At 47.0% G+C, this 25,563-nt stretch overlaps 1 protein-coding gene across 6 annotated transcripts in view; it reads left to right on the forward strand.

Annotated features, from left to right (window-relative positions):
• The window catches only part of DDR1 (discoidin domain receptor tyrosine kinase 1), a 49,004-nt gene that overhangs the window by 10,417 nt on the left and 13,024 nt on the right, over positions 1–25,563 (forward strand). For 2 of the 6 annotated variants that reach the window (XM_045866515.3, XM_064597333.1), the window contains exon 1: positions 24,161–24,461. The exons of 2 other annotated variants lie outside the window; for them this stretch is intronic. Coding sequence is in view for 3 of the 4 variants with exons in the window: in XM_064597333.1 (XP_064453403.1) it covers positions 24,455–24,461 (7 nt within the window). In the remaining variant the exon portion in view is untranslated. Of the gene's footprint in view, positions 1–18,793; positions 19,038–24,160; positions 24,462–25,331; positions 25,411–25,563 lie in introns of those variants that run through there. 2 more of the 6 variants (XM_045866513.3, XM_064597331.1) reach the window with 2 other exon arrangements.

The following is a 25,563-nucleotide window of genomic DNA, read 5'->3' on the forward strand; positions in this document are numbered from 1 at the left end:
AACTATTGGGTCCATAGTTGAGCCAGAGGACTCACTGACAGAAGCATATAGAAAAGTTGACTTCCTCCCTAACTCAATCCTATGCTTTCATTTTCCACATTAAAATGTTTCCACATTTATATACATATGGAATTGACTTTGCATATAGAGAGACAATTCTAATTATTATTGTATTTCAAATGGTTAGAACCAATATCATTCTTTCCCCACTGGCCTGAAATGCATGTCTTACCATATATCAATTTATATACACGTAGGTTTATTTGGGGGCTTTACATTTTGTTTCACTGATTTATGTCATTCTTGCACCAGCAACAGTTTAACTCCTGGGACTTTTTAACATACTTTAACATCTAGTAGGTCTGACACCCCTTCTTTATTTTTATTTTTCAAAAATGTCTTGAAAATTTATTATATTACAAATCTTATTATTATTGTAATTGATGCAGGGTTGTTGAGCACAACAGTCAAGAAAGAATTGAGACCTTTACGGTGCAACTTAGTAAGTTTATTTAAGTAGCATGGAGACTGCTGTGTGAGGCTGGTGGTTACATACTTAGTAATCAAAGGAAGAGGGCATGCGGGGAGTATCAGATTACAAAAGTTTCTTTGAATTTCTACTTGCAAAAATACTTTTGCAAGATTCTTCTGGTGTTTATCAATCAGTTCAGTATTAACTATTGGTGAGATATACAGGCAGTCATGAGACCCTTAAAGAATGTAGCGACCAGCACATATTTGATCCTTATTGAAACTATGTGGGTTTAGGTCAGCCTTCCAGACTAAGGGTAAACATTTTCCTGCTTCTGTCCCTTATCATAATGACCTTGTATTCATAGATAACTTGGGGGAAATTAATGTACAATATTGAGGATTCACATTCAAGTGCTTAGGGTATTTGCATTAACATTTATGGGCCTTCAAAAACATTTGTAATCTTCCCATGGATGTGAATGTTTCTTTTCAGCATGTTTCAAGTATTTTATATATTGATATTGTAAATGAGAATTTTTTGAATGATATTTTCCAACAGGCTGCTGTTGGTAAATGGCAAATCTATTACTTTTGTATATTATTTTGCAATTATCCACATTCTGAACTTAATGGTTTTTCAGTTTACTCTCCAATTTTTAAGGAAGATAATCAAGTCTGCAAATAAGAATACATTACTCTCTTCTGCCTTTCCAGTGTATATTTACGTTCTTTAATTTTATATTATCTTATTATATTGGATATGACTGTTTATTGCTGGAAATATAAGTAATAGTTAATACTAGTGGTTATAGTAGGAAATTTGTCTAATTCATGGTATCACAGGAATAGTTCAGTAAGTATTATGTTGGCGGTTGATTTGCGATAGACATTCTTTAGCATAAGGATCTTTCCATGTCTAGGTTCTAATCTTTTTTTTTTAATATCTATACAGACTTGATTGTTCAATTTTATCAAATGTAAAATAAAAATGATCATATGGTTTACTTTCTCTGGCCTATAAATGTGGTAAGTTTGAGTATATTTTAAAATATTAAGCTATCTTTGCATTCTTGGTTGGTCATGGTGTATTATTCTTTTACTGTTTCATACTAAATTTTTACATTCTGGATTGAGACTCTGGAAGTCTTAAAATTTCTTTCAGAAACTCTTCCTATATCCAATATGCTCCTAAACTAACCTCACAGAAGGAAGACATTTTTTTCCTTTGTTCTTTGTCCAATATCAAAAGAAATTTCCAAATTCCAGGTAGGTCAGGCTGCTAATACCTACAAATCAATTCTGATAAAACCATTTTACAATAAACAACTGTTGCTAAGTGATTTCTCTTACTAGGCATTGGATTAAGAAAAATATTAAAAAAAAAAAGAAAAATATTTAAGCCCTAAATTTCTCCATAGTTTCAAAAGTATACTGTAGTGATAAGTCAGCAAAATCTTAAACAATATCCCTGTGACAAAGACCCTTACAGCTGTTCAAAAAAACACTGTGCTTGGGGCAGCTGGCTGGCTCAGTCAGCAGAGCATGTGACTCTTGACCTCATGGTTGTGGGTTCCAGTCTCATGTTTGGTATAGAGATTACTTAAAAATAAAAATAAAAAAATCTTAAAAAAACTCCACTCTGCAGGCACGTGGGTGGCTCAGATGGTTTAAGCGTCTGCCTTCGGCTCAGGTCATGATCCCAAGGTCCTGGGATCGAGCCCTGCATTGGGCTCCCTGCTTGGCGGGGAGCCTGCTTCTCTCTCTCCCTCTACTGTTCCCCCTGCTTGTGCTCTCTTGCTCTTGCTATCAAATAAATAAATAAAATCTTAAAAAAAAAACCCTCCATTCTGCTTTATGATAATTTTCAAGCACACACAAAAGTAGTAAGAAGAATATAATGAATCTTCCTATGTTCATCACAAAACTTCAACAACTGCCAAAATTTGGCCATACTCACTTAATCTACTCCTCCCACTTTTATTTTTTTCTGGAGGTTTTTTTAAAATAATTTTTTAAAAAGATGTATTTATTTATCTGAGCGAGGGGCGGGGGAGGGACAGAGGGAGAGAGTATCCAAGCAGACTTCCACTGAGTGGGGAGCCTGACGTGGGGCTCAATCTCACAACCCATGCGATCAGGACCTGAGCCAAAACGAAGAATTGGAAGCTTAACCGACTGAGCCACCCAGGGACTCCTCTGGAGATCTTTTTTTTTTTTTTTTTAAAGATTTTATTTATTTATTTGACAGAGAGAGAGAGAGCGATCTTTTTAAAGATCTTTTTAAAACTGGAGATCTTTTTAAAACAAATTCCAGACATTGTACCATTTCATCTATAAATTCTTCAGCATTATACCCAATTCTTTTTTTTTTTTTTAAGATTTTATTTATTTGACAGACACAGCGAGAGAGGGAACACAAGCAGAGGGAGTGGGAGAGGGAGAAGCAGGCTTCCCGCTGAGCATGGAGCCTGATGTGGGGCTCGATCCCAGGACCCTGGGATCATGACCTGAGCCAAAGACAGATGCTTAACGACTGAGCCACCCAGGCACCCCTATACCCAATTCTTGTTTGAGTCCCTGCAAGCTGAGAGCATAATCACAAAGCATAATTCATGATAAGAGATTCTATAAAGGTTTAAAACAGTGTGATCAAAATTTACAATGTTGTGAATGTCTGGAATTACATAATCCACAGAACTGGATGTACTGCATACCCTTCAGGGAATCCTACGTGGACTTTGTTTCACTTAACTGAGTTTTTGGTAAGAATTGGAGGGAGGGAACAATATTCAAAGTTATATGTTTTGGCAAAAACTTAAGAGTGCAAGTTATTCTTGTTGGTGTTTAAGAGAGACCCATTAATCAGAAAGTGGATTTGGCATCCTTGTTGAAAAATTACATAGCCTAATCAGAATTCATGACACCTAGTCACTGCACAGGCATGAGCTCTTGGTAGGATTCACTAAGCTGAACTGGCTTTCATCAGAATGGTGTCTCTTAAAAGTGGATAGCCAGAGTGAAAGAAGCCAGATAAAGAAGAGCACATCCTTTATGATGTCACTTTATGAAAGTCTAGAAAATGCAAATTAATCTACAGTGTCAGTAAGAGGATCAGTGTTTACCTGGGAATGGGGCCAGGGAGGGGCAGAAGGAAAGGAATTACATAAGGGAATGAAAACTTTTGGGATGGTCACTTACTGATTGTGGTGATGGTTTCACAGACATTTAGCTCTGACAAAACTTATCAAAGTGCATACTTTAAATCTGTCCAATTTATTGTATGTCAATTATACCTTCATAAATATGTTTTTTCAAAAAGCATAGCTAAAGGGCAGAGTGGTGGAAAGCCTGCAGATGCCCTTCCAGAGGTGTGTGCCTACAGTTCCAGGCCCAGGTCACAAGTGGAACTCGAAACAAGAAAAGAAAGGAGTCTGCAAGCTGACAACTATGAGCCCACAAGTTAATCCACTCTGGGTGGAGTCCTAACCAGCCGGTTGGTTGAGCCAAGGGGTGGAGACCTGAGCTCTGTTGGTTCAAAAGGTTGCCCTGGAGATACAGTCTTTGCCTCAGCAGCTTTCCTGGGATTTTCTTCAGGCTGCCTGATAAAGCTCCCAGTTCTTAGTACAGCAGGACAATTTTTGTGTACCGGGACCTTGTCATGCTCAGGTGAAGCTGAGAACATAGTGTTTGTTTCTGGTCTTCTGTCTAAATATAAAAGCTAAAAAGGAACAAAAATGAACATGGGAATTATCTAGTACCTGTATCTCCGAGAACTGTGCTGGGTGGAATTTAACTATGAGGCAGGGGGAAGGTGCCAGTCAGTCACTGGGATCTAGAATTTTGCCTGTTAGCTTAGGACCCCAATCTGGACAACTAAAATTTCAGGAAGGATTGACCAACTTTCATATGAAAAATTGGTTCAAGGGGTGGCCCAATGTATTTGGGTAGAGGGAAGGCTGCCCTTGCTGGTGTCTCTCTGCCTACTTAATAGACTGCTTCAGAGGAAGCACACCCCATAGATAAGGCCAGGTGTGTCCATTACTGGGGACAGCTTTACTTATACCACTAGAGTCTTGACCCTGCAAGCTCTGGAGTCCTATAACAAGTTCGTTGTATCTCCTACTGGAAAATATTGGGGGTGCTCCAGGGTTGATATAGGAAACCATCGTACCTGCCTTGAGCTTTTTCCTCATGCCTGAAGGTCTTTGGCTGCCCTAAGAAATGCAGGAGAGTAGTGCCTGAATCCTCCCCTTTGGAAGATGGTTGAGGTATTAGTTTAGATTTGAGCTAAGCTCTAGGTCCTCAGGGGCTGACTAGAGCAGAGCATCTTACCCAAGACAACTGAAGTTGGAAGAGTAGGGAGAGTGGGCCCCAGATCAGGCCTCAGAGAGCTGAGCACCAAGCCAGGGAGCCTGATTTCCCAGGCAAGTCTAGGATAGGCGAGGGAACTCAGTCAGGAGCAACGAGAAATGGGAACAGGCTGGGAACAAAATGGTGGGAGATGGTTGCTTTGAACAGACTCCAAGAGTCTGCGGCTCTTGCCAATCTCTCTATAGGCCATGGGAGCATCATTCATGAAGGTGGCAAGTTGGTTTGGAGCTATAGAGGCAGGGCAAGCACCACTCACACCCCTACTACAGGACTGTGGCTCGCTTAGGGTCACCAGTGGAAGATTCTGAAATGTTCTGGGACATTTGGTGCGGGAGGCTCTTTCATAAAACCATATTGTTGGGCCATACTTCCCCATGGCCCGAGTATTTGGAGATGACCGTGATGTTTGATCCTAAAAAGATCCTGATGGTTCATGTAGTGGCCACTTGGTATTTCCTGGCACCTCTCAGCAGATCATATTTTCTCAGTCACTAGTAGTTGTCCAGAGGATCGTTACACTTTGCCAGGAAAAGGCCATCCTGACTACAACAGTAGTTAGATTGTGGGTCCAAAAGTGCTCCTCTTGTGGGCTGGACAGGTTCCCTCTTAGTCTTGGCAGCCTTTCAAGTCACTGCCTGGATGCTGCTTTATGGGGCTGGGTCTTTCAAGCCCTTGAAATACAGAAACTTTCAATCCCTCCTTTTGTTAAGTGTCTATTGATCAGGAAACACGCCCTATTAAGAGAAGATGCTACTCAGTGGGTTCATGTGATTATTTCATCAAGTGAGAGATTCTTTCATTCTATGAGTAGAGTGTTTTGGAAATGATGTTATAAAGTAAGTTCAATAACTTAAAAGGTCCATCCCATTATGGGAGAATAGATCTCCTACATCCTAACTTGGACCTTGGACCCCTCTAGGGTTGGAGTGGTGAGAGGGAGAGACTTAAGGGGACCAGGAGAAGTCTGATTTGGCTAGAGTTACTGTGAGGTAGCATAAATGAGCCCTGGGTCATTAGGCATAGCTGATTCTTCCTTTCATTAGACACTTTGTGAATTTCTTGGAGATAAATCCTTGCCTTTGCTACGGTTTCTCACTCCCTGATCTTTTTTTTTTTTTTTTTAAGATTATTTATTTATTTATTTGAGAGAGAGAGCACATGAGAGGGGGGAGGGTCAGGGGGAGAAGCAGACTCCCCGCCGAGCAGGGAGCCCGATGCGGGACTCGATCCAGGGACTCCGGGATCATGACCTGAGCCGAAGGCAGTCGCTTAACCAACTGAGCCACCCAGGCGCCCATCACTCCCTGATCTTTTAACATGGGCAAATGTCTTTCTTAGGCTGGTCAACTATACATCTTTCTGCAGCCTCCAAGAGTCTGGCAACTCATCCCTTTATTAGGATCACCAAATCCCTCTGACTGACCATTTTGGACAGGATCTAACATAATCTTGTGCCCGCTCTCTCTTTTGCTGGCCCCACATCTGGTCCACAGGAAACATCATGAATCCAGTGCCTCTGGAATGTGGGAAGCTGACAGCCTCTCAACCCAGCAGCCTCCCTTGCACCACAATGAGAGCAGCTAGCCAGCCCCTTGCCCTGGGCTTCAATCAGGGCAATACCTTAGTTCTCCTCAGGAGGCTGAATTGCACCCCCTTCCTACTCGACTATGGTTCAGAAGCTGCTCTTTCACCTAGGGACTCTGGCCCCTTCTGTTGTTAGTCCCCTCTTTTATTTAGGAAGAAGTTCAAACTTTTAAGAAGCTCATTGTCTTTCTTTCTTTTCTTTTCTTTCTTTCTTTCTTTCTTTCTTTCTTTCTTTCTTTCTTTCTTTCCTTCCTTCCTCCTTTCTTTCTTTCTTTCTTTCTTTCTTTCTTTCTTTCTTTCTTTCTTTCTTTCTTTCCTTCCTTCCTCCTTTCTTCCTTCCTCCTTTCTTTCTTTCTTTCTTTCTTTCTTTCTTTCTTTCTTTCTTTCTTTCTTTCTTTCTTTCTTTCTTTCTTTCTTTTCTTTCTTTTCTTTCTTAAGTAGGCTCCACACCCAGTGTGGGGCTTGAACTCACAACCCTGAGATCAAGAGTCACATGCTCTACTAGAAGCTCATTATCTTGAGTAAGAGCCACTGTTTGCTTTCCAGATACCAAGCCCACCCACTTGCCTCATACATTCCAGGGCATCACAGAAGAATTATCCCTGGGAGCTCGAGGGGCACTGCATTCACATTCTCCTGTTTGAACTTCCAGGCCACCTTACCCGAGGCCACGTGTAGCAGGACTCCACCGCCACTGCCACCATCCCCAACAGGTCAGGGGTGCTCATCCCAGAGATGGTGCAAGTAGTGTTTCAAGACTGAGTTTCCAAAATGTAACCTGAGTTTCCCAGGTTCTCACTAGCCTACACAGATGTGCAAATGGGGCTACCTCAGGGTAATAAGCCAGATTGCAGTGTCTCTTCCCAACCCCTGAAAGGTCCCCTTCTCTGCCCAAGTATTTCTGGGGTCTGAGGGAAGTCTCACAGGTGCTCATAAACCCAGCCATCCAGCTATACTGCCATTCTGTGCCTAGCCCCTGCTGAGTATCAGCCCCAGTGAACTGAAGCACCGAAGTCACCGAGTCCACAGTGGGCATGTCTGTGCCCAGAGGGGAAGTGTCCCTCTCTTTCCTGTTCCGCCTCATCAGAGGGCTGCCGAAGCAATGGCATGTGCTTCAAGGACTTGCAGAGCTTCCAGAACCAGATTCAGGTTGACATTCAGTCCCCTGTTTGCCTGGGAGGACTAGAGGTGGTGACAAATCACATCCACTTACTCTTTAATTCAACAAATATTTCCTGAATCCCTCTTTCATGCTAGCCATGTGGCAAACAAGATACATGTGGTCTCTGCACCCATGGAGTTGACAGTCCTATTGCAAGACCAAAACAAAACAAAATACACAATGACAAAAAAAGGCCACTTGAAATTTTATGTTCAAGACTTGGTTATTGGGCCCAGTTCATTGTGCTTGCCTGCTGCTTCTGCTTGGGCGAGTCTTGCACACGAAGCCTGCCAACTCTCAGGCAAATAGATGCTGACAGCCTGCCTCACCATGTGGAGCAAACCCCTCCTTAACCCATGGCTACACTGATCCTTGCTGTGCTAAAATTGTCTGATTTTTTTCCACATGTAGTGATAACCAAAGAAAAACATGAACTGTATTTCTCTAAGAGCTTTCTTCCTGCCATTCCACACCATGGTTCCCAAACTCTCCATTCCCTGTGGCAAAACTTGATAGTGAAGAGAATGGCCTGGTGGCTATGGTAACTTCAAAACCATAAGAGGAGGCCAGGGTTTTGTTCATCCTGGCAGAAGAGGGAGGCAGGCCAGTGCAAACATGGGGAGATGGGAAAATTTGACAGAAGGTGAAAGGAAGGAGGGTGTGCAGAGGGGGAAGTGGAAGGTTGAAGAAAGAGGTACCAGAGGAACTGAGGGAGGTCTTGGAGGCACATTCTTCATTGGCCTAGGGAACCCCATGCAGAGATAGACTGAGGTTCTGGGCAGCAGGTGCATGGCAGAGAGCAATTGGTACAAACCCCTGAGACTCCATACTGTTTGGATTTTGGCCTTGAAAACCTTGAGTACCAACCTTCCTTGGGATTTTCCATGAGAGTGAAAAGTCTCCTGAACTACCAAATGGCATGTGAACGGGATGTGTTCTTGCCTCACTTTCTACAAAAAGGAAAGGATCTTATGAAAAACATCCAGTGAACAAATAGTAAGACTGAGCCCCCTTGCCTGCTTGCCATCCTGTCCTGAGTCTCCCTTGCTGCACATCTGCCCCCAGCTGTGAAGCCCACAGAAACGGAGCTCAGTTTGATGGTCATCCAGGGTTGAAAACCAGCCTGGAATTTTAGCTTCCTGTCTAAGAAAATCCAGATTTTTTTTTACACCATTATAATTTCAGATTTCCTTTTTTTTTTTTTTAATTTTCTTACTTTCTCGTTCTGTGGCTTGAAATACAGAAACTTTTTTTTTTTTAAGATTTTATTTATTTGATAGAGAGAGACACAGCGAGAGAGGGAACACAAGCAGGGGGAGCGGGAGAGGGAGAAGCAGGCTTCCCGCGGAGCAGAGAGCCCGATGCAGGGCTCGATCCCAGGACCCTGGGATCATGACCTGAGCCAAAGGCAGACACTTAATGACTGAGCCACCCAGGTGCCCTTGAAATACAGAAACTTTCAATCCCTCCTTTTGTTAAGTGTCTATTGATCAGGAAACACGCGCTATAATAACATTAAGAGAAGATGCTACTCAGTAGGTTCATGTGATTATTTCATCAAGTGAGAGATTCTTTCATAATTTGAATAATTTCATTCTATAAGTAGAGTGTTTTGGAAATGATGTTATAAAGTAAGTTCAATAACTTAAAAGGTCCATCCCATTATGGGGAGGATAGATCTCTGCAGAGAAGTTTCCTTCTCCACTTTGTACCTCCAACCCCCCGCTGCTCAGTGCAGGGTTTTCATGGAGCACACGGGCCACGCCTCACTCAAGGGGAGCACCCCGCAAAGATTGGAGGAATGACTCCAGGAGGTTGCTATACTGATGTTCTGAACCTGGCTCCTGCTGTGGGCAGTGGCAAACGGACAGGTAGCTCTTCCAGCGGAGGAGTTGGAATGCTCTTTTCCAGAGACATGTGAACTTCACCCTCAGCTGATGATCTGCCAGGAGGGGTGGCTGACTAGCAGGACACAGAAGGAGGTGCATCACTTTGTCTGTATCACTGTTGCCCTCAAGTCAGGGGACAGGTCATTGTGAAGTTCTTGAGCGATGCATGGGATGACTCTTGGGCACTCCCCCCAGGTGAATGTATCATAGATGGGAGTATAGTTTATGGCATGATGCCTAAAATTAGGCAATTACAAGTCTCAGATTGTCACTTTTGGTGCCTTGAGTGGGACATGGTGGTCTGTTCCAGGAGCAAAGCAGCAGAATTTAGCACTTATGTCAGCCTTCTTTGATTTAAAACACTGTCAGCCCCCTCCCACCCTGACCGCTGGGCCTTTAGGACCCCTCCCCCCAGCCCCCACAGCAGTGGATCCTAGCCAGGCATGAAGTCTGCTGTTTGTACTTAGGTTAGTTAGCTCCACCCAAGGGTGAAGAGCAATGAAGTTCATGGGGAGGATCTCCAAGAAGGACGGTTTTTGCTGCCTGCAATCCAGTAGGCATCATAGGTTATCTATCCGCCTGTCAGCTTTGGTTTCCTGATATGTAAATGATTTAGAATTAGAAGCAAATGAAAGACAGATGTAGTGCTGGCACCCCTGCCTCTTAATCTCACTTCCCCTTCATATCATTCTTTATAACATTATGCAAATCTGATCATGCCCAGGCTCCGTTTTAGAAAGGCTTTCCAGAACCTGTTGGATTAGATCCAAACCTCTTGGCATGGCAGGCAAATCAGTTTAAGAAAGCCTGTCTAGGGGCGCCTGGGTGGCTCAGTCGTTAAGCGCCTGCCTTCGGCTCAGGTTGTGATCCCAGGGTCCTGGGATCGAGCCCTGCATCGGGCTCCCTGCTCCACGGGAAGCCTGCTTCTCCCTCTCCCATTCCCCCTGCTTGTGTTCCCTCTCTCGCTGTGTCTCTCTCTGTCAAATAAATAAATAAAATCTTTAAAAAAGAAAAAAAAAGAAAGCCTGTCTAATCTCACGAAAGTTTTTTGTAGAGGACACTTTGGGTGCTCACAAAAACAGTTATCCCTACTTCCTTCCTGGTGAAGCTTTTGCAGATTGTATTTATTGTTTCAGTGCTGCCTTCTCATAAATTCAGGGAAGGAGGTCCCTTCAAGGTCCAAAGAGATACATGTATTACTATGATCAGTCTAATGTGTCCTCCATCGCTCTTGCCATGACTGATGTAGCAGTAGGGCTCTGGGCCCAGCAAGCAGTGAGGGAAAGTTGGCTGGGGCGCTTCTGGGAAAACCTTTCTGCCTCTGAACATGGTTGTTGAAGATGTGGTATCTACTGCTTCAGCAGCTGACCACAGTCCATTAGAATGAATTCCAGCACACTGACGATGGGGGAACAGAGGGATGGAAAGAGGCTGGGTCCTTGATGATATCATCAAGCCACCAAATTAACCCAGAACTTTTTGTCTGGAAGCCTTTTAAACCCGAACATTTTTCACTTGCAGTCACCAACATTCTGACTGATAAATTTGCATAATAGAGTCTTTTACAGTTCACCTCTTCTTTCCTTCTACTTAATGCCTGCCGTGGTCTCTCTCACACCTCCAAGCTCTCGCATTCAGTGGTGCCCTCTGCCTGGAGTGTTTCCTCCCTGCTTTTTGGCCTGTAAACTCCATTCATCCTTCCTGTCCAGCTTTGCTGTGACCTCCTCTGTGAGGTCTTCACAGCTCCCCCACGCAGACTCAGGGGAAGCCATCCTGTGGCCCCACTGCTCCCCATTGCTCCATTCTTTACAAGAGCAATGCTTCCATTTGTGGAACAGATAAGAACTTGCCCATCTGCTCTTGCCAAAATCATTTTATGAAAAAAGTATCTCCAAACCTTCTTTTACTAATCTATCTGATGGAGAAATTCAAGCATCCCATCAAAGCCATTATTCTCAGTAGCAAATACAAGTTTGTAGAACAGTTAAAATCTTAAATTAAAATACCCTTTTTATTATGGAAAGTTTCAAACATATTTAAAAGGAGAGGCAATGTGGGGCGCTTGGGTGGCGCAGTCCATTAGGCATCTGACTCCTGGTTTTGGCTCAAGTTGTGATCTCAGGGTCCTGAGATAGAGCCCTGCATTGGGCTCCCCACTCAGCGTAGAACCTGTTTGAGATTCTCTCTCCCTCTCCCTCTGCCCCTCCTGCTCATGCTCTCTCTCTAAAATAAATAAATAAATCTTAAAAAAAAAAAAGGAGAGGCAATGTTATAATAGACTCCACTGTGTCCACTCTGCCTGCCTGTAGCACATAAATGAATGACCAGTCTTGATTCAGCCACTGGCAGCCCCGTCTGCCCCGAGGCAGTCTCACGTTATGTCATTTCCCGCATTAATATTTTACTCTGATCTCCAAGAGTCACAGCTCTCTTTTGAAAAAAATATAACCACGATATCATTATCGCTCTTCAAAATATCAACATTGATTCCTTCACGGTATCAGTAAATAGCCAGTCAGTGTTGAAGATTACTTTTCTTTGATTGTGCTGATTGTTTTATGCACACACATAGACAGTTTCTTGGAAAATCAGGATCCAAATAAAATCCATATATTGTAATTGTTTGCTATGTCTCCTGTCCTTTAAAAAATTATTTAAATTTTATTTATGCCTGTATTTTACTTTACACTATGCTTTTCTAATATAGCCAGGATTTTTTTCTTCTCAGCATTCCTAATAGAATTAGTGTTTGAACGCAGGGACCACTTGCCCAAACAAGGTGACAGAGAGGACAGGCTTCAGTGGTGAGTAATCCGTAGGCTGCAGTAAGCAAAATCTCTCTTAAAGAGAAAGTGGTGAAGAGCTTCAAAAACTCTTCTGAACACAAAAGAGAAGGTGTCTTCTTCCTTCCCCTTTCTTTCTTTCTTTCTTCTTTCTTTTTCTCTCTTTCTTTCTTTCTTTCTTTCTTTCTTTCTTTCTTTCTTTCTTTCTTTCTTCTTCCTTTCTTTGTTTCTTCTTTTTCTTGTCTTTTTGTTTTTTAATTACAGTGCCTCTAACTATATCTTGGCTTCCTCAACTTCTTAATTTTGTCAGTTCATTTATGGGAACAAATCTCTCTATCAAAATCTATACTAAGAAGACCCTCCTACATTTGTGGTATGAGTATAAAATGGTTCAATTTCCAATGGAGGCAATCAAAATCACAAATTTCCTTTTACTCAGCAAGGCCCCTTCTATGAATCTTCCCTACAAACATACTCACTCACATGCAACATGACTCCTGTGCCAGGTGGTTTGTGCAAGAGTTTAGAAATAACAAATGGCCATGAGTAGGGGGCCAGTTTTTTTAAATTATGGTATTTCCATACCATGGAAACTGTGCAACTATAAAAACTATGCAAGCTCTTGATATACTGATAACAAACACTAATAAGTGAAAAAAGTGGGAAACTGAATAGTACACACACACACACACAGCATGATTCTTTTTGTTTAAAAAAACAAAAAAATGGGGGCACCTGGGTGGCTCAGTCGTTAAGCGTCTGCCTTCGGCTCAGGTCATGATCCCGGAGTTCTGGGATTGAGTCCCGCATTGGGCTCCCTGCTCAGCGGGGAGTCTACTTCTCCCTCCTTTCCCTGCTCGTGCTCTCTGTCGCTCACTCTCCCTCTCAAATTAATAAAATCTTAAAAAACAAACAAACAAAAAACTCAACCCAAAACAAAACAAGAAAAACAAAAAAAATGCGTGTGTGCGTATGTTATGATTTTGCTTCCATATGTATAGAAGGATAGAAAGAATATCAGAAAGATATAAATAACTGATTGGCAGCATTGCTGCTGGGGAAGGGAACAGGATGGCCTGGGACTTGGGTTGGAGGGAAGCTTCACTTGTAGGTACTTTCAGATCTTTTAAATTTTGAACTGTAGGAATGTATTAACTATTCAACATTAAGATGATCTAAATATAAAACTTAATACTTAAGGGGCGCCTGGGTTGCTCAGTCAGTGAAGCATCTGACTCTTGATCTCAGCTCAGGTCTTGATCTTGGGGTAGTGAGTTCAAGCCCTGCATTGGGCTCCAAACCGCCCCCCCCAAAGTTAATACTAAAAAGCCTCAGCCAAGGGATTGGGAGTGATCTGTTGCAGGGCTCACATCCTACTGTTGGCCGTGACCTCCTTACACATCCTTCCATTGGCCTCTCGGACACCTTGCTCCCTCGGCTCCTTCCTGTTAGCTCAGTTCCTATGGGGGCAACTCTTCCCCTGCTCATTTTACATATGGATGCTCCTCAGGGCTCAGTCAGGGTGCCTTCTCTTAGTCATTCTACACCAGTGGTTCTCTCTCATTCCTCCCCATGGAAACTCATGGTGCCTTGCTCTCATGTGTTTGTGCAAAGTCCCTCTTTTGTTTATTTATTTATTCCATTTTCCTCCACTCCTAATTTATTTCTCTCTCCCTTGGGCAGTCATTCTAATGTGCTCTTCGTCTCTCCTCTTGCTTGAATGTGTTTTTGTAAACTGTATTGCTATTTTGTGTGCATGTACTCTTAAATAAACAGTATTAAAATAATATCATGTTATAAGTTTTTTTTACTTCTTATTTTTTCATTCAATGCTATGTTTTTAAGACCCATCAGTATTTCTATCTTAGAGAACTGAACCCTACCCTTGCATGGTTTATAAGTCGATTAAGCATCTGCCTTCAGCTCAGGTCATGATCCCAGGGTCCTGGGATGGAGCCCCACTTTATTCAATCAATAAACATTTATCACGCACTTTCTATGTGCCAGGCCCCATACTAGGTGCTGGGGATATAGTAGGTGAGCAGAAGTGGTCAGAGTTGATGGGGCAGAGAGGAAAATAGTGGGGGGGATCCCAATAGCAGACTTGACTGCTGGGGCTGGCAGGGACTCTAGATCATGGTGGGGAATTTTAACTTCATCCTAGGAGAACAAAGGGAATCACTGAAGAGTTTTAGTCAGGGGATAACATGATCAGAGGTTCATTTTGATCTTCTGTCTGCAATGTGGGGGATTGAATGTCGTGGCCCAAGGTGAAGGTCAGGGGGGGCTGGATCATTCTCAGCAAGACATGTGAATTAGAAGGGCTGATGGAGGAGATGGGATAAATCTGGGGGACACTGTCAGATTTGAGAAATATTTAGTAAGTAAAATCCATAGGACCTGGTGCTGGGTTGAATATGGGTATAAAAGAGAGGAAGAGGTACCAAGGTGGACTCTAAGAAACTGGGCTTGTCCAGGTGGACAGTGACAGGCAACTTTCTGAGAGAAGGAACACCAGAAGAGGTCTAGTTTGGGTGGCAAGGCAAGGAGGGAGGTTCTTGATGTGCAAATTATTTTTTAAAACTTCAGTAATAACAAATTATTATGTGTATATGTGTGTGTGTGAATTGTTTATTGTTGTTTGAAGCTATTAACTTTTAGGGTGGTTTGTTACACACGATAGAAGACTAACACAATGGATTTTCACCAAATTTGAAGATTTTGTTTGATAAAGTATGACTTAAAATATATGCTATGTGGCATACACTGTATCTAATTTAACAGACCTGTGGTCACCTCAAAGAAATGGCAGTCACCCACCAGAGCAGATTAAGTTTATGTACAAGGAGAGGCCTGGAAAGACATTCCAAGCTTACTAAGATGCTATGGACGAAGTAATCGCAGGTAAGAACCTTATATAGGAAGCTATAACTGTGAGTGTTCCAAATTGTAGTGACTAATTTGCTATCTAGCTGCTTCTCACACAGGCATCTCCATGGAACCAGGCTTCAGGTGGCATAGGAATTTATTTAATATCAATTGATAATGGGGACAAAACAAGGGTCCAGCTAGTCTCTGATATAGAAGTATCATCAACTGGCCACCTTAAGTCATAGGGCTTTGTGAAGATCAAAGGAAATAATGTGGAAAAGATGTGGGGAGCACAAAAGAACTATGCAGATGTATCAAGGATTATATATCAGTCAGTTTTGTTATGGTGACAAAAACCCCACACTCTTAAGGGCCCATAGCATCCAAGGTTTACCCTTTGCTCATGCTGTATATTACAGGTTGGCTGTGGCTCTTCCCATGTCACACCAGGACCCAGGTGGAGTCATGGAGAACCACACACTGGCTTTCAAAGCTACTTACTGGAAGTAACATATCACTTCTGCTCACATTTCATTGAGTAGAGCAGGTGATGGCCAAACTTGGCATTAAGAGGTGAGAAAGTGTAGTCCTCCCATATTTTTGCTTGTTCTATTGTCCTTTCTTCCTTCCTAATGTTCCAAGAGTCCTTCTTTTATTATCTCCTTTCTACTGTAGTTTAGGGTCAGAATGATGATGACAAATTCTCTTAGTTCTTCTAAGAATGTCTTGATTTCCCCTTCATTCCTGAAGGGTATTTTTCATGGATGTAGGATTCTGAGCTGACAGTTCTTTTCCTTCAGCATTCGAAAAATATTGTGCCACTTTCTTCTGGTTTCCATGGTTTCTGTCATTTGAATTGTTTTTCTCCTATAGGGAATGTGTCATCTCTTGCCGCTTTCAAAATTTTTTGTCTTTGGTTTTCAGGTGTTTCATTATAATGTGTCTTGATGTAGATTTCTTTTTTTTTTTTTTAAGATTTATTTATTTGACAGAGAGAGAGACAGCGAGAGAGGGAACACAAGTAGGGGGAGGGGGAGAGGGAGAAGCAGGCTCTCTGTGGAGCAAGGAGCCCAATGTGGGGCTCGATCCCAGGACCCCGGGATCATGACCTGAGCTGAAGGCAGACGCTTAATGACTGAGCCACCCAGGCACCCCGATGTAGATTTCTTTGAGTCTATTCTGTTCATGGTTCACTCAGCCTCTTAAACCTGCAAGTTTATGTATTTTGCCAAATATAGGAAAATTTCAGCCATTATCTCTTCAAATTCTTCTTTATTTTTATTTTTTTTTGTTTTAAAAAATTTTATTTATTTGACAGAGAGAGAGAGAGAACTATGAATTTTTATGCTTCAATACTTGAGCAGTTATTAAGCCTTAGAAAGAAAACAAAGTAGAAATAAAAACACATGAGAGAACTGGAGGGAGAAGCAGCCTCCCCACTGAGCAGGGAGCCCAATGTGGGGCTCCATCCCAGGACCCTGGGATCATGACCTGAGCTGAAGGCAGATGCTTAACTGACTGAGCCACCCAGGTGCCCCTCAAATTCTTTTTTAGTTCCACTCTGATTTTCTACTCCTGCTGAGACCCCAATGACACAAAATTAGATCTTTTGTTATAATCACAGAGGTTCTTTCTGTTCTGCTATTGAGCCCATCCAATGAAATTTTAATTTTGATTATGGTATTTTTTGATTCTAAAAAAAGAACCCTGTAGTGGGGGCTCTTTACTATTGGGCAGGGATGAAAGTCTGGGATCTTCATTGAGTCTTCTCCAATGCCACTCCAAAAAAGGAGAGGAGGCACTCAGGGTATCAGAGCACCAGGTCTCAGAGGAAGTCTAGGCTCCTCACTCAGCCTTTGCTGATTGAAGTGGAGAGGGAGCTGCATTTTTCCCCTGGTGTCTGGCTGGGATAGGACATTATTTTTTTATTTTTCAGTTTCAGAGGTAGAATTTAGTGATTCATCAGTTGCATATAACACCCAGTGCTCATTACATCACCTGCCCTCCTTAATGCCCATCACCCAGTTACCCCATCCTCCCACCCACCTCCCTCTAGCAACCCTCAGTTTGTTTCTTAGAGTTAAGAGTCTCTTATGGTTTGTCTTCTCTCTATTTTTATCTTATTTTATTTTCCCTTTCCTTCCCCTATGTTCATCTGTTTTGTTTCCTAAATTCTGCATATGTGTGAAGTCATATGGTATTTGTCTTTCTCTGACTGACTTATTTCGCTTAGCATAATACCCTCTAATTCCATCCACGTCGTTGCAAATGGCAAGATTTCGTGGGGTTTTTTTGATGGCTGCATACTATTCCATTGTATATATATATACACCATATCTTCTTTATCCATTCATCTATTGATGGACATCTTGGTTCTTTTCATACTTTGGCTATTGTGGACATTGCTGCTATAAACATTGGGGTGCATGTACCCCTTCGGATCACTACATTTGTATCTTTGGGGTAAATACTGTAGCCTTGCACTGGATCTTGAAGGTGAGGAAATTTCTGGTCCTTAACAGGAATTTGATCACTACAGGTTGCCTTTGGAGGTTCCCAAAGGCCCAGGCTTAGTTCAGCCCTGCTTTAAAACTTGAGTAATGTATGAACCCTTTTGGAAGAACTACAATTCTCATGGACTTGATTTAAATTATTTTTATAATTTAAATGTGTGCAAACCCAGCTAACCATGAATTTTTATGCTTCAATACTTGAGCAGTTATAAAGCTGTAGAAACAAAAGAAAGTAGAAATAAAAACACATAAAAGTAAAAAGGTAATTTAAGCTAACTAACCTGATGTGACGAATAGCTGTTTTTCTGAAATGAAGTTGCTGCTGGCAAGATGAACACATACTGCCTAATACAGGTACTCGTGAAATTGACACAGTATCCGGTGTGTGCCCGGTGATGACTCAGTTCTCCCCATACTTGTGTCTATTCAAATTGCTAAGAAATCGTTGTCAGTACATGTTCCCTGGGCTTTACTTGGTACAAATGCAACCCAGACAATTACAGAAGTGCTAACTTGACCATAAGAAGGAAAACACAAACATGAACAAACACAGGTACTCACATACAGGGCTGGGATCAGTTATTTATGATCCAGAAAATGCTTATGATACTTTTTAAAAATTACCAATGAAACAAAAACATGGAATTTAATCATTTTCATGGGGCATCATGGGTTCTCAGGAGTCCAGGGACCTCGGTTTGAGAAATGCTATCTTAGTACTGACCTTGACTTCTGGTGTGACCTTGAGCAAATCTTTTGCCATTGTTGGATCTCTGTACATTCTTCGTACACAAACAAGAATGATTTGGGCCACCAGTATTCTTGGGAGATGAAGGCAGTTAAGAGTATTTTTGAGGACTAAAAGGAAGGGATAAGGCTTTTTACAGACTCTAGATCTGGGAAAATAATGATGGCTAAGACCCTCCAGTGTAGCTTTGGCTATAGAGTCAAAAGGATTCGGGTTTGAATTCCAGATCTGCCAGTTGTTACGTCTGTGTGTGGGCATTATTTGACTTCTCTTATTCTGTTTCTGCCCCAGTAAAAGTGGGCATATATCAAAATGCCACATCACAGAGCTGTGGCGAGGGCCAAATGAGATGACTCAGGAAAGTGCTGAGGGCAGAGCCTGGCCCTAGCAAGGCTCATTAATCAGCAGCAAGATCAGGAAGAGGCCAGGGGCTGCTGACAACAGAAGAGAGAAAGGGAAGATTCTGAGATTCTGTCTATAAATGACAATATTCCTGAAAAATGGCTATCAGGATATTTCACCCCAATGACACCTCCTGCGACCCTAAGCTTCCACTCAGCCTTTCTCCTGCCTCCTTCCCTGTCTGCCCTCCCAGGCGCAGGCTGGAATCTCTTGCCCTCCAGGCTTTCACGGCTTTCTCTGGTAAGTAGTGTTGGTCACCCGGGAAGCGAGCGCCCCCTGTAGCCGTTCTGTTCATTACAGGGACCACGAGCCTCACAAGAGAGTCTGAGGAAAGGGAGTTTCCAGGGGAAGCAGCGCTCAAGACGCTCAGGCGTCTAGTCTAGCCTCACAGAGGCTGTTCTGGATCCCCTCCTAGTTCCCTCCCACTTCTGGAAGAGAGAGGCAGAGGAATTTAGGAGAGGTCCTGGGTGGGAAGCAGCAACTTGCCTCAGATGAGGCAAGTTACAACCTCTCCAGGCCCAGTTCCCCTTTCATGAAGAGCCCCGCGCCACCCACCTCAAATGCTCCAGAGGAGACAACCAAATGATAGGTGAAAATACCAGAAAAATATCTAGCATGTGCACTGCTTTCCTGTAGAATCTCAGCATTTTCTCATGGCATTCCTGGCTGGGGACGAGGGGGGGGTGTGTGAAACACTGGCTAGATGTGGACAGGATGCCATGGGATCAACCCATCCCTCCCCCTCAGCTGTTGCTCTGCCAGATGCTGCCAACACGCCGCTTCCAGAAACCACCTTTAAAATCTAATCATGCCATCGCCCAGCTCAATATCCCAAGGCCCTTCCTCCTCACCTTCGGAATAAGCCAAACTACTAATGTGATTACCTCACCTCACTCTGCCTCTCTGGGTTTACTCACCTGGGCAGACCCTGTCTTCCGGTCACAGCTGCATTCTCACATAACCATGTTCATGCCTCCCTTCTTCGGCCAGGACTGGCCCTGCCTCATCCCTGCAAATCTCTGTCTGACTTAAGGCCCAGTTCAAGCTCTAACTCCTCCATGAAGTCTTCCTTGACCTTGACTCAGGAGGACCTGGGCTGCTCCTCCCCTGGGTTTCCTCAGCCCCTTCCACCTCCAGGTAGAGCACGGGTGATGCTATCTTCTGTGATTATAGACACACACACATACACACACACATATGCAGATACATGTCTGGCTCCCCTCTAGACTGTAAATGCCTGGAGGGCATGGAGTGGGTTGTGTTCCTCACTGTATGTCTCATAGTGCTTACTTTCAGGGCCCTGCCCCGCACAAACCCTTAGTAACTATGGAATCAGCTGGGATGTGGAACTCAGAGACACAGGTGACACGGTGAGGGAGCAGCACAGGTAGATCATGTTAGTGGAGTTCGGCTGGTTGCTTCCGTGAAAAGGGCCTGTGCTTTTCAGATGCCATCTCATAATATCACAGCAGACTCCAGGGGCAGGTATTATCCTGTCCGTCTTACTGGTGAAAGAGCTGGGATGTAGTAGGATGCAGCTCGAGAAGCTAGATGTGAGTGGCAAGGTCAATCCTCGCCTCTGAGAGGCCGAGCCTCGCTTTCTCCCCTCCCCATTTGGTACTCTGCTTCCTCCCAGCGCTGTGAGAGGCCTGGTGACTACCTCCCTCCCTGCCCCACCCCCTCCCAGCCTAATCCGTTACCTTCAGCTTTGAGGATCATATTTTCCAAACTAAGGATTGGCGTACACTGTCTGACAAGGACATCTGATTTCAGAGCTGACAGGTCAGCATATGTCTGAAGTTGGGGCCGTTCTTGAAAACTGAGGGTGTTTTCCGGAAAATCCTGAGAGAAGGAAGTGGATTGTTAGGGACCCAGAAGGAGGCCTCCAAAGGACTGCAGCCAGTCAATGCTACTCTCTCGTCCCTTGCCTGGATTTTCCCCCCTTGGCAGGACCAGACGCCCCCTGCCTAAGTAAGCCCTGGGCCACAGATAGCCAATGCTGCTTCCCCCCCTGCTGCCTCCCTCATCCCCCTTTGTCTGGGGTCTCTTTGTCTGGGGTCTCCCTTTGGTTCACTTTTGAAGTCCTCTGCCCCCTCCCCTCCTTTCTTTTGGCCCGGCGGCTCCCTCCCTCTCCGCGGGGCCGCGAAGCTCGGGGGAGGGGCGCGGGGCTGGGTTGCCATGGTCACGTCGAAGGCGGCCGCAGCTGGCCGGGGCAGCTGCTCCCAGCCCGGGATAGGCGGACAAAGCCAGGCGCCTTGGCAGCCCCGGACCTGGAACCCCGAAGGCCTGAGGGGGGGGACTGGGACCCAGGAGAACCCTGAGCTGGAGGTGAGAGCGCAGACTGGGAGGACAGCAGTGGGGACTGGAGCTGGGCCCACCCCTCTCGGGGAGGGACCAGGTGCTCTGGGCCTGTGGTGCGGGAGGAAGGCAGCCTGACCACAGCAGGAGGCCAAGGAGGCCAAGTGGAGTTGGGGGCCATGGTGCCGCAAATGGGCTGAGGGGCTAGGATGTCCCCAAAGGGAGGTATGGGGCCTCCGTGTCCTGTCGCCCAGAAACAGGTTCGGTTCAGCCATTAGGCCTGTCTCCTCTGGTCCGTCCCTCAGTAGCCCCTTCCTTTCCTAGCCTCTTACACTTGTCATCTCCCTCTGTGTCTTCCTTTCAACCCCTGTGCCTCAGTCTCCCTCCTCTTCCCCCATCTCTTGGTTTCACTCCAACCCCTTCTTTTCTCCTTTGCCCTTGTTTATTGTCCCCTCGGTCTCTCTGCCACCTTTTAGGCCTCCTCACTTTCCTGCCCTACTTTCTGAGTGCCCCCCTCCTCTGTCTCCACTCCAGTTAGCTTCTCTGTCCAGCTCTCTTCTCCCCAAGTCTCTGTCTCCCTCCTTCCACTGTGTGTGCCTTTATCCCCATCCTGCCCCCGTTCCTTTCTGTGACCCCTAGTCCCCCCCACCCCTCCTCTGAGTTCCATCCCCACTGTGCCGTCATTCCCCACCCCCAGGCTGCCCACCGCTGAGCTGTCTCATTTTCCCCCCCATACTATGTCATCTCTCCCTCCTCCTTCCACTTCTGGGCCTCAGTTTCCCATTTGTACTTGGTGGTATCAAGGCCTGACTCCTGGTTGTGGCCTTGCCACCGCCCTCCCCCCCCAGTCAATTCTCATTCTCCCCAGCTGCTGACCCGGCCTGTTTGCTCCAGAGGCAGCTGCATCTCTTGGGAAGGGAACTGCAGCTAGTGTGTGTGGGCTCTTCTGGTCCATCCCCCCTCTCACTGGTCCTGTGGGCTTCCTTGCAGTGACCGGGTGGTCTGCAGGCCTGAAGCTGCTGCTCTCTCCTACGTGCCTCTTCTCACGTTTTTTGAGCTCTTTCCCCTCCTCTCCTTCCTGGGGAGCAGGAGACCATTGGCTTGAAGGGGAGGGGAGAAGCTGGAAAGGCAGGCATGGATGTGGGAGGGGTGGACCGTCCTTTGGGGGCTCAGGAAGACACAGGGGTCCCTGGAGTTGGGAGTGATGCAGCTGATATGGGATGGGCTCTAGGGCCAAGAAAAACTGTGTGGACACTCTCAGCCTTTGGCACTGCTCTAGGGGCCCCTGGATAGCTGGGATTTCCCTCTCTGGCCCCTGGGAATCTCGGCTCCGAGCCCCACATTCCAGGCGGCTCCAGCCACCTTTCCACTGTCACTTGACTCCGCTGGGCCCCAACCCTGCATCCCTCCCACTCCTCCAGCTTTGGGCTGGGGCGAGGTGGGCATCACCGACGAGGAATTTCTCCTGGGGGAGACCAGGGGACAAGAGTTTCAGGATTCTATGGTTTCCTCTACTCTCCCCACTGGACCCCTCTGTCTGGCCCCGCCATGCCACCTGGCCCGGGAGCGTGGGCCTGGGGTGTGGAATGTCCCAGTGGGATGTGAGGGGCTGTCGCTCCTTCCCTGAGGCTTCTGGAAGCAGCCCAGCCCGGTCTGCCAGCCCAGGGTTCCTCCGAGCACAGTCCCTGGAAGGAGGGGTCGAGAGTCTGCCCAGGTGAGGTTACTGGGGAAACCTCGGCCCCACCCCCGGCCTGGCTCCACCCCCGGCCCAGCCTCTCCAGGGCCCAGATTCCCCAGCGGCTGTCTCCAGAGGGGTACGTGCTCTTGGGAACCCCTGGGGTTTTGTCGGCGGAGACGGTGGGAAGTGGCAATTCTCCGAGTGACCGTGGGGCTGTTTATTAATGAGTCCCTTAGCAGTTGGGCGTGCTGGGATTGGTGTGTCCTTGGTGGTTTGGAGCTCTTGCCCATACCGAGGGCCAACTTCTTCCTGGTAGTACTTTTGTGTACTTGTCTGGTTGGGACGTCGTGTTTCTTTCTTGGGACTGTTGTTGGGACTGTACGTAGGGTGTGAGTTGATGTCTGCTGTGAGGTGCAGTGGGGCGGGGATCTGCAGTGGACTCAGAGATCTTTCTGAGCCAGTGACGTTGATAGGTGGCTGACAGGTGTGGATGTGGAGAGATGGTGGCCTGAGGCCGAGTGGAGTGCAACACCTCCCACCACAGCTCCTCTGTCCTGCCCACCTCACCCAGCCTCCTTGCCCATCTTCTCTGGGACTCCTGTTCCTGGTCCTTTTGGGCTGTGTCCAGTTTTCTCTTTGTCTCTATCCCCCACAACCCCCTCACCTTATCCAGGCCTATGCCTGCCAGTGGTCAGAGCCTTGACGTCACCTGGGCCCAAGGGAGGCTTGCCCTGAGGACTCCCGGGCCTTGAGCCGGGAGCCCAAGGGAACCTGGGTCTTGGAGTCTGGGCTGCAGGGTCCTTGAGAGGACTGGGGGATGGAAGGTAGAAGTAGAGAGAGAATGGGGCTAGGAGAGAATGGGGGACCATCAGGCTCTGGGGCAATCTGGGCTGGGGTGTAGAGGACAGGAGGCCAGAGGGTGCCAGAGAGAAGCAAAGGTTGGTGGTGTGAAAAGTGTGAGGCTGGGGGGCCTGGTTGGACAGGTGAGCCCTGCTCCCTTCCTCCATCCAAACTTCTGCTGCTGGGCTGGGCACCGGGCCTGTGGGAACCTGCTCCTTCTCTGTGCCCTGGGGCTGCCCCCTTCACCTCCCTCTCCAGGAACTGAGCCCAGAAAGGGGGAGTAGGGAGGGGGCCATCTCCTCACGGGGCCTGGATATGTGGGAGGCCCCAAGCGGGGCCTCAGCTTCGGCTGTTCCCTTTAGTGGGGACCCTGGGGCCTGGGGGTTGGGCCGCGGGTAGGCGGAGGGGGCTGGGCGCACAGTGTCGAGGGGACCGCGGGGTGGTTTCCTGGGGGAGGCCGGGGCGCGCGGGGGAATGCGGGGTGGGCGTGGCGGGCGGAGCGGAGCGCGCGGCCGGGAGGGCGGCGCCGGGCGTGGGAGCGGCGCGGACGACGCGGGCCGGGAGGGGGAAGGGCGGCGACCCGGGCAGGCGGGCGGAGGGCGGCGGGAGGGGGAGCCGGGCTTGGGGGGAGGCGGCGCCTGGGCCCGAGCCGCCCCAGCCCTGGCTCCTCTCCCCGGAACAGGCCCCCGACAGCTGCTCGCGGGAGCCGCCTCCCGACACCCGAGCCCCGCCGGCGCCTCGCGCTCCCTGCTCCTGGCTCCCTGCGCCTCCCCCGCCCCTCGCCCTGCCGCCGAGGAGGCCCCGCTCCCGGGTCGGACGCCTGGGTCTGCCGGGAACAGCGATGAGAGGTAGGGGGCGCGGGCGGAGGACCCCTGCGGGGCGGAGGGGCCGAGGCGGAGGCCGGGGGCTCCAGGGGAGGCTCGGCGGCCGGGCGAGGGCCTGGCGGCGGAGGCAGGACGCTCCCGGGCTGTTCTTGGTTGTCCAGCTGCGCCAAGTGTGTCCCTGCCTGAAAATGGGGGTGGGGGGGACCTCCCTGACCTCCGAGAAAGTGTGTTCCAGCATTGAGGAAGGACCCTTTACTCAGTGTGAAGGAACTGACACCCAGGAAGACAGGTGCTCTTGTGTGGCCCCGTTGAATCATCCCCTCGGGCCCCTGGAGAAGTGGGCCCGCTCTCCCAGCAGGCCAGTCCCTGTGGGCATCCAATCTGCTAAGTGCTAAGCCTCCACCCGGCCAGCTCCCAGTGGGACAGCCTGCCCTCAGCCCAGCAGAGAGAGGCACTGACACCCTAACCCGCCAGTGACAGCCTCTGGATGGTCAGTTGGTTCTGTCATGAGACTGGGCCACTGCTCAGTGAGCACCATCCTCAGTGTCCCACCCCCCCCTCCACAGCCCCCGCGGCCTGGCCGGGTCCCCTGCTGGCTGGACTTTCCTTCCCAGCACCCCTAGCCCCAGCCAATGCTTCAGGCACCTAGGTGCGTCCAGAGTGAGTGCTACAGTGGAGACAGGTGAAGGCTGAGAGTATGGGAAAATGGAGCCGTGCCTCTTTCTCATTGCCCGCCCAGCCACTGCCTTGACTTCCCTCTGGCTTGGTCTTGGTGTGTACTAGGCAGTGGGCCCCAGTTCTCTTGGGATCCTGTGCCTGAGAGCATGAGTGTGTGTGTCTCACAGTGTCCTCTAATCGCAGGAGCATGTGGTATCTGTCATTTCACGTTCACAGATGTCTGAAGATGGCTATTTACTAAGCGATGGCACTGGATTTTAAAGAAGGCCGACATGTGGATGGCGTTGATGTGTGCGTGAGTGTCTGTGATTGCCCCGGCTGGGGCGAATGTGTGTAACAGATTCAAGTTGGTGTCACATGTGTCTGTCTCTGAAAGTCTGTGGAGAGTGTCTGCGACAGAGGTGTGTGTGTGTGTGTGTGCGCGCGCGCGCGCGCACATGCACGCGCC

This window comes from Mirounga angustirostris, unplaced genomic scaffold (genome assembly GCF_029215605.1).
Source record: "Mirounga angustirostris isolate CCGP_5_RB_7025 unplaced genomic scaffold, mMirAng1.0.hap1 SCAF_8, whole genome shotgun sequence".
Lineage (NCBI taxonomy): Eukaryota > Metazoa > Chordata > Mammalia > Carnivora > Phocidae > Mirounga > Mirounga angustirostris.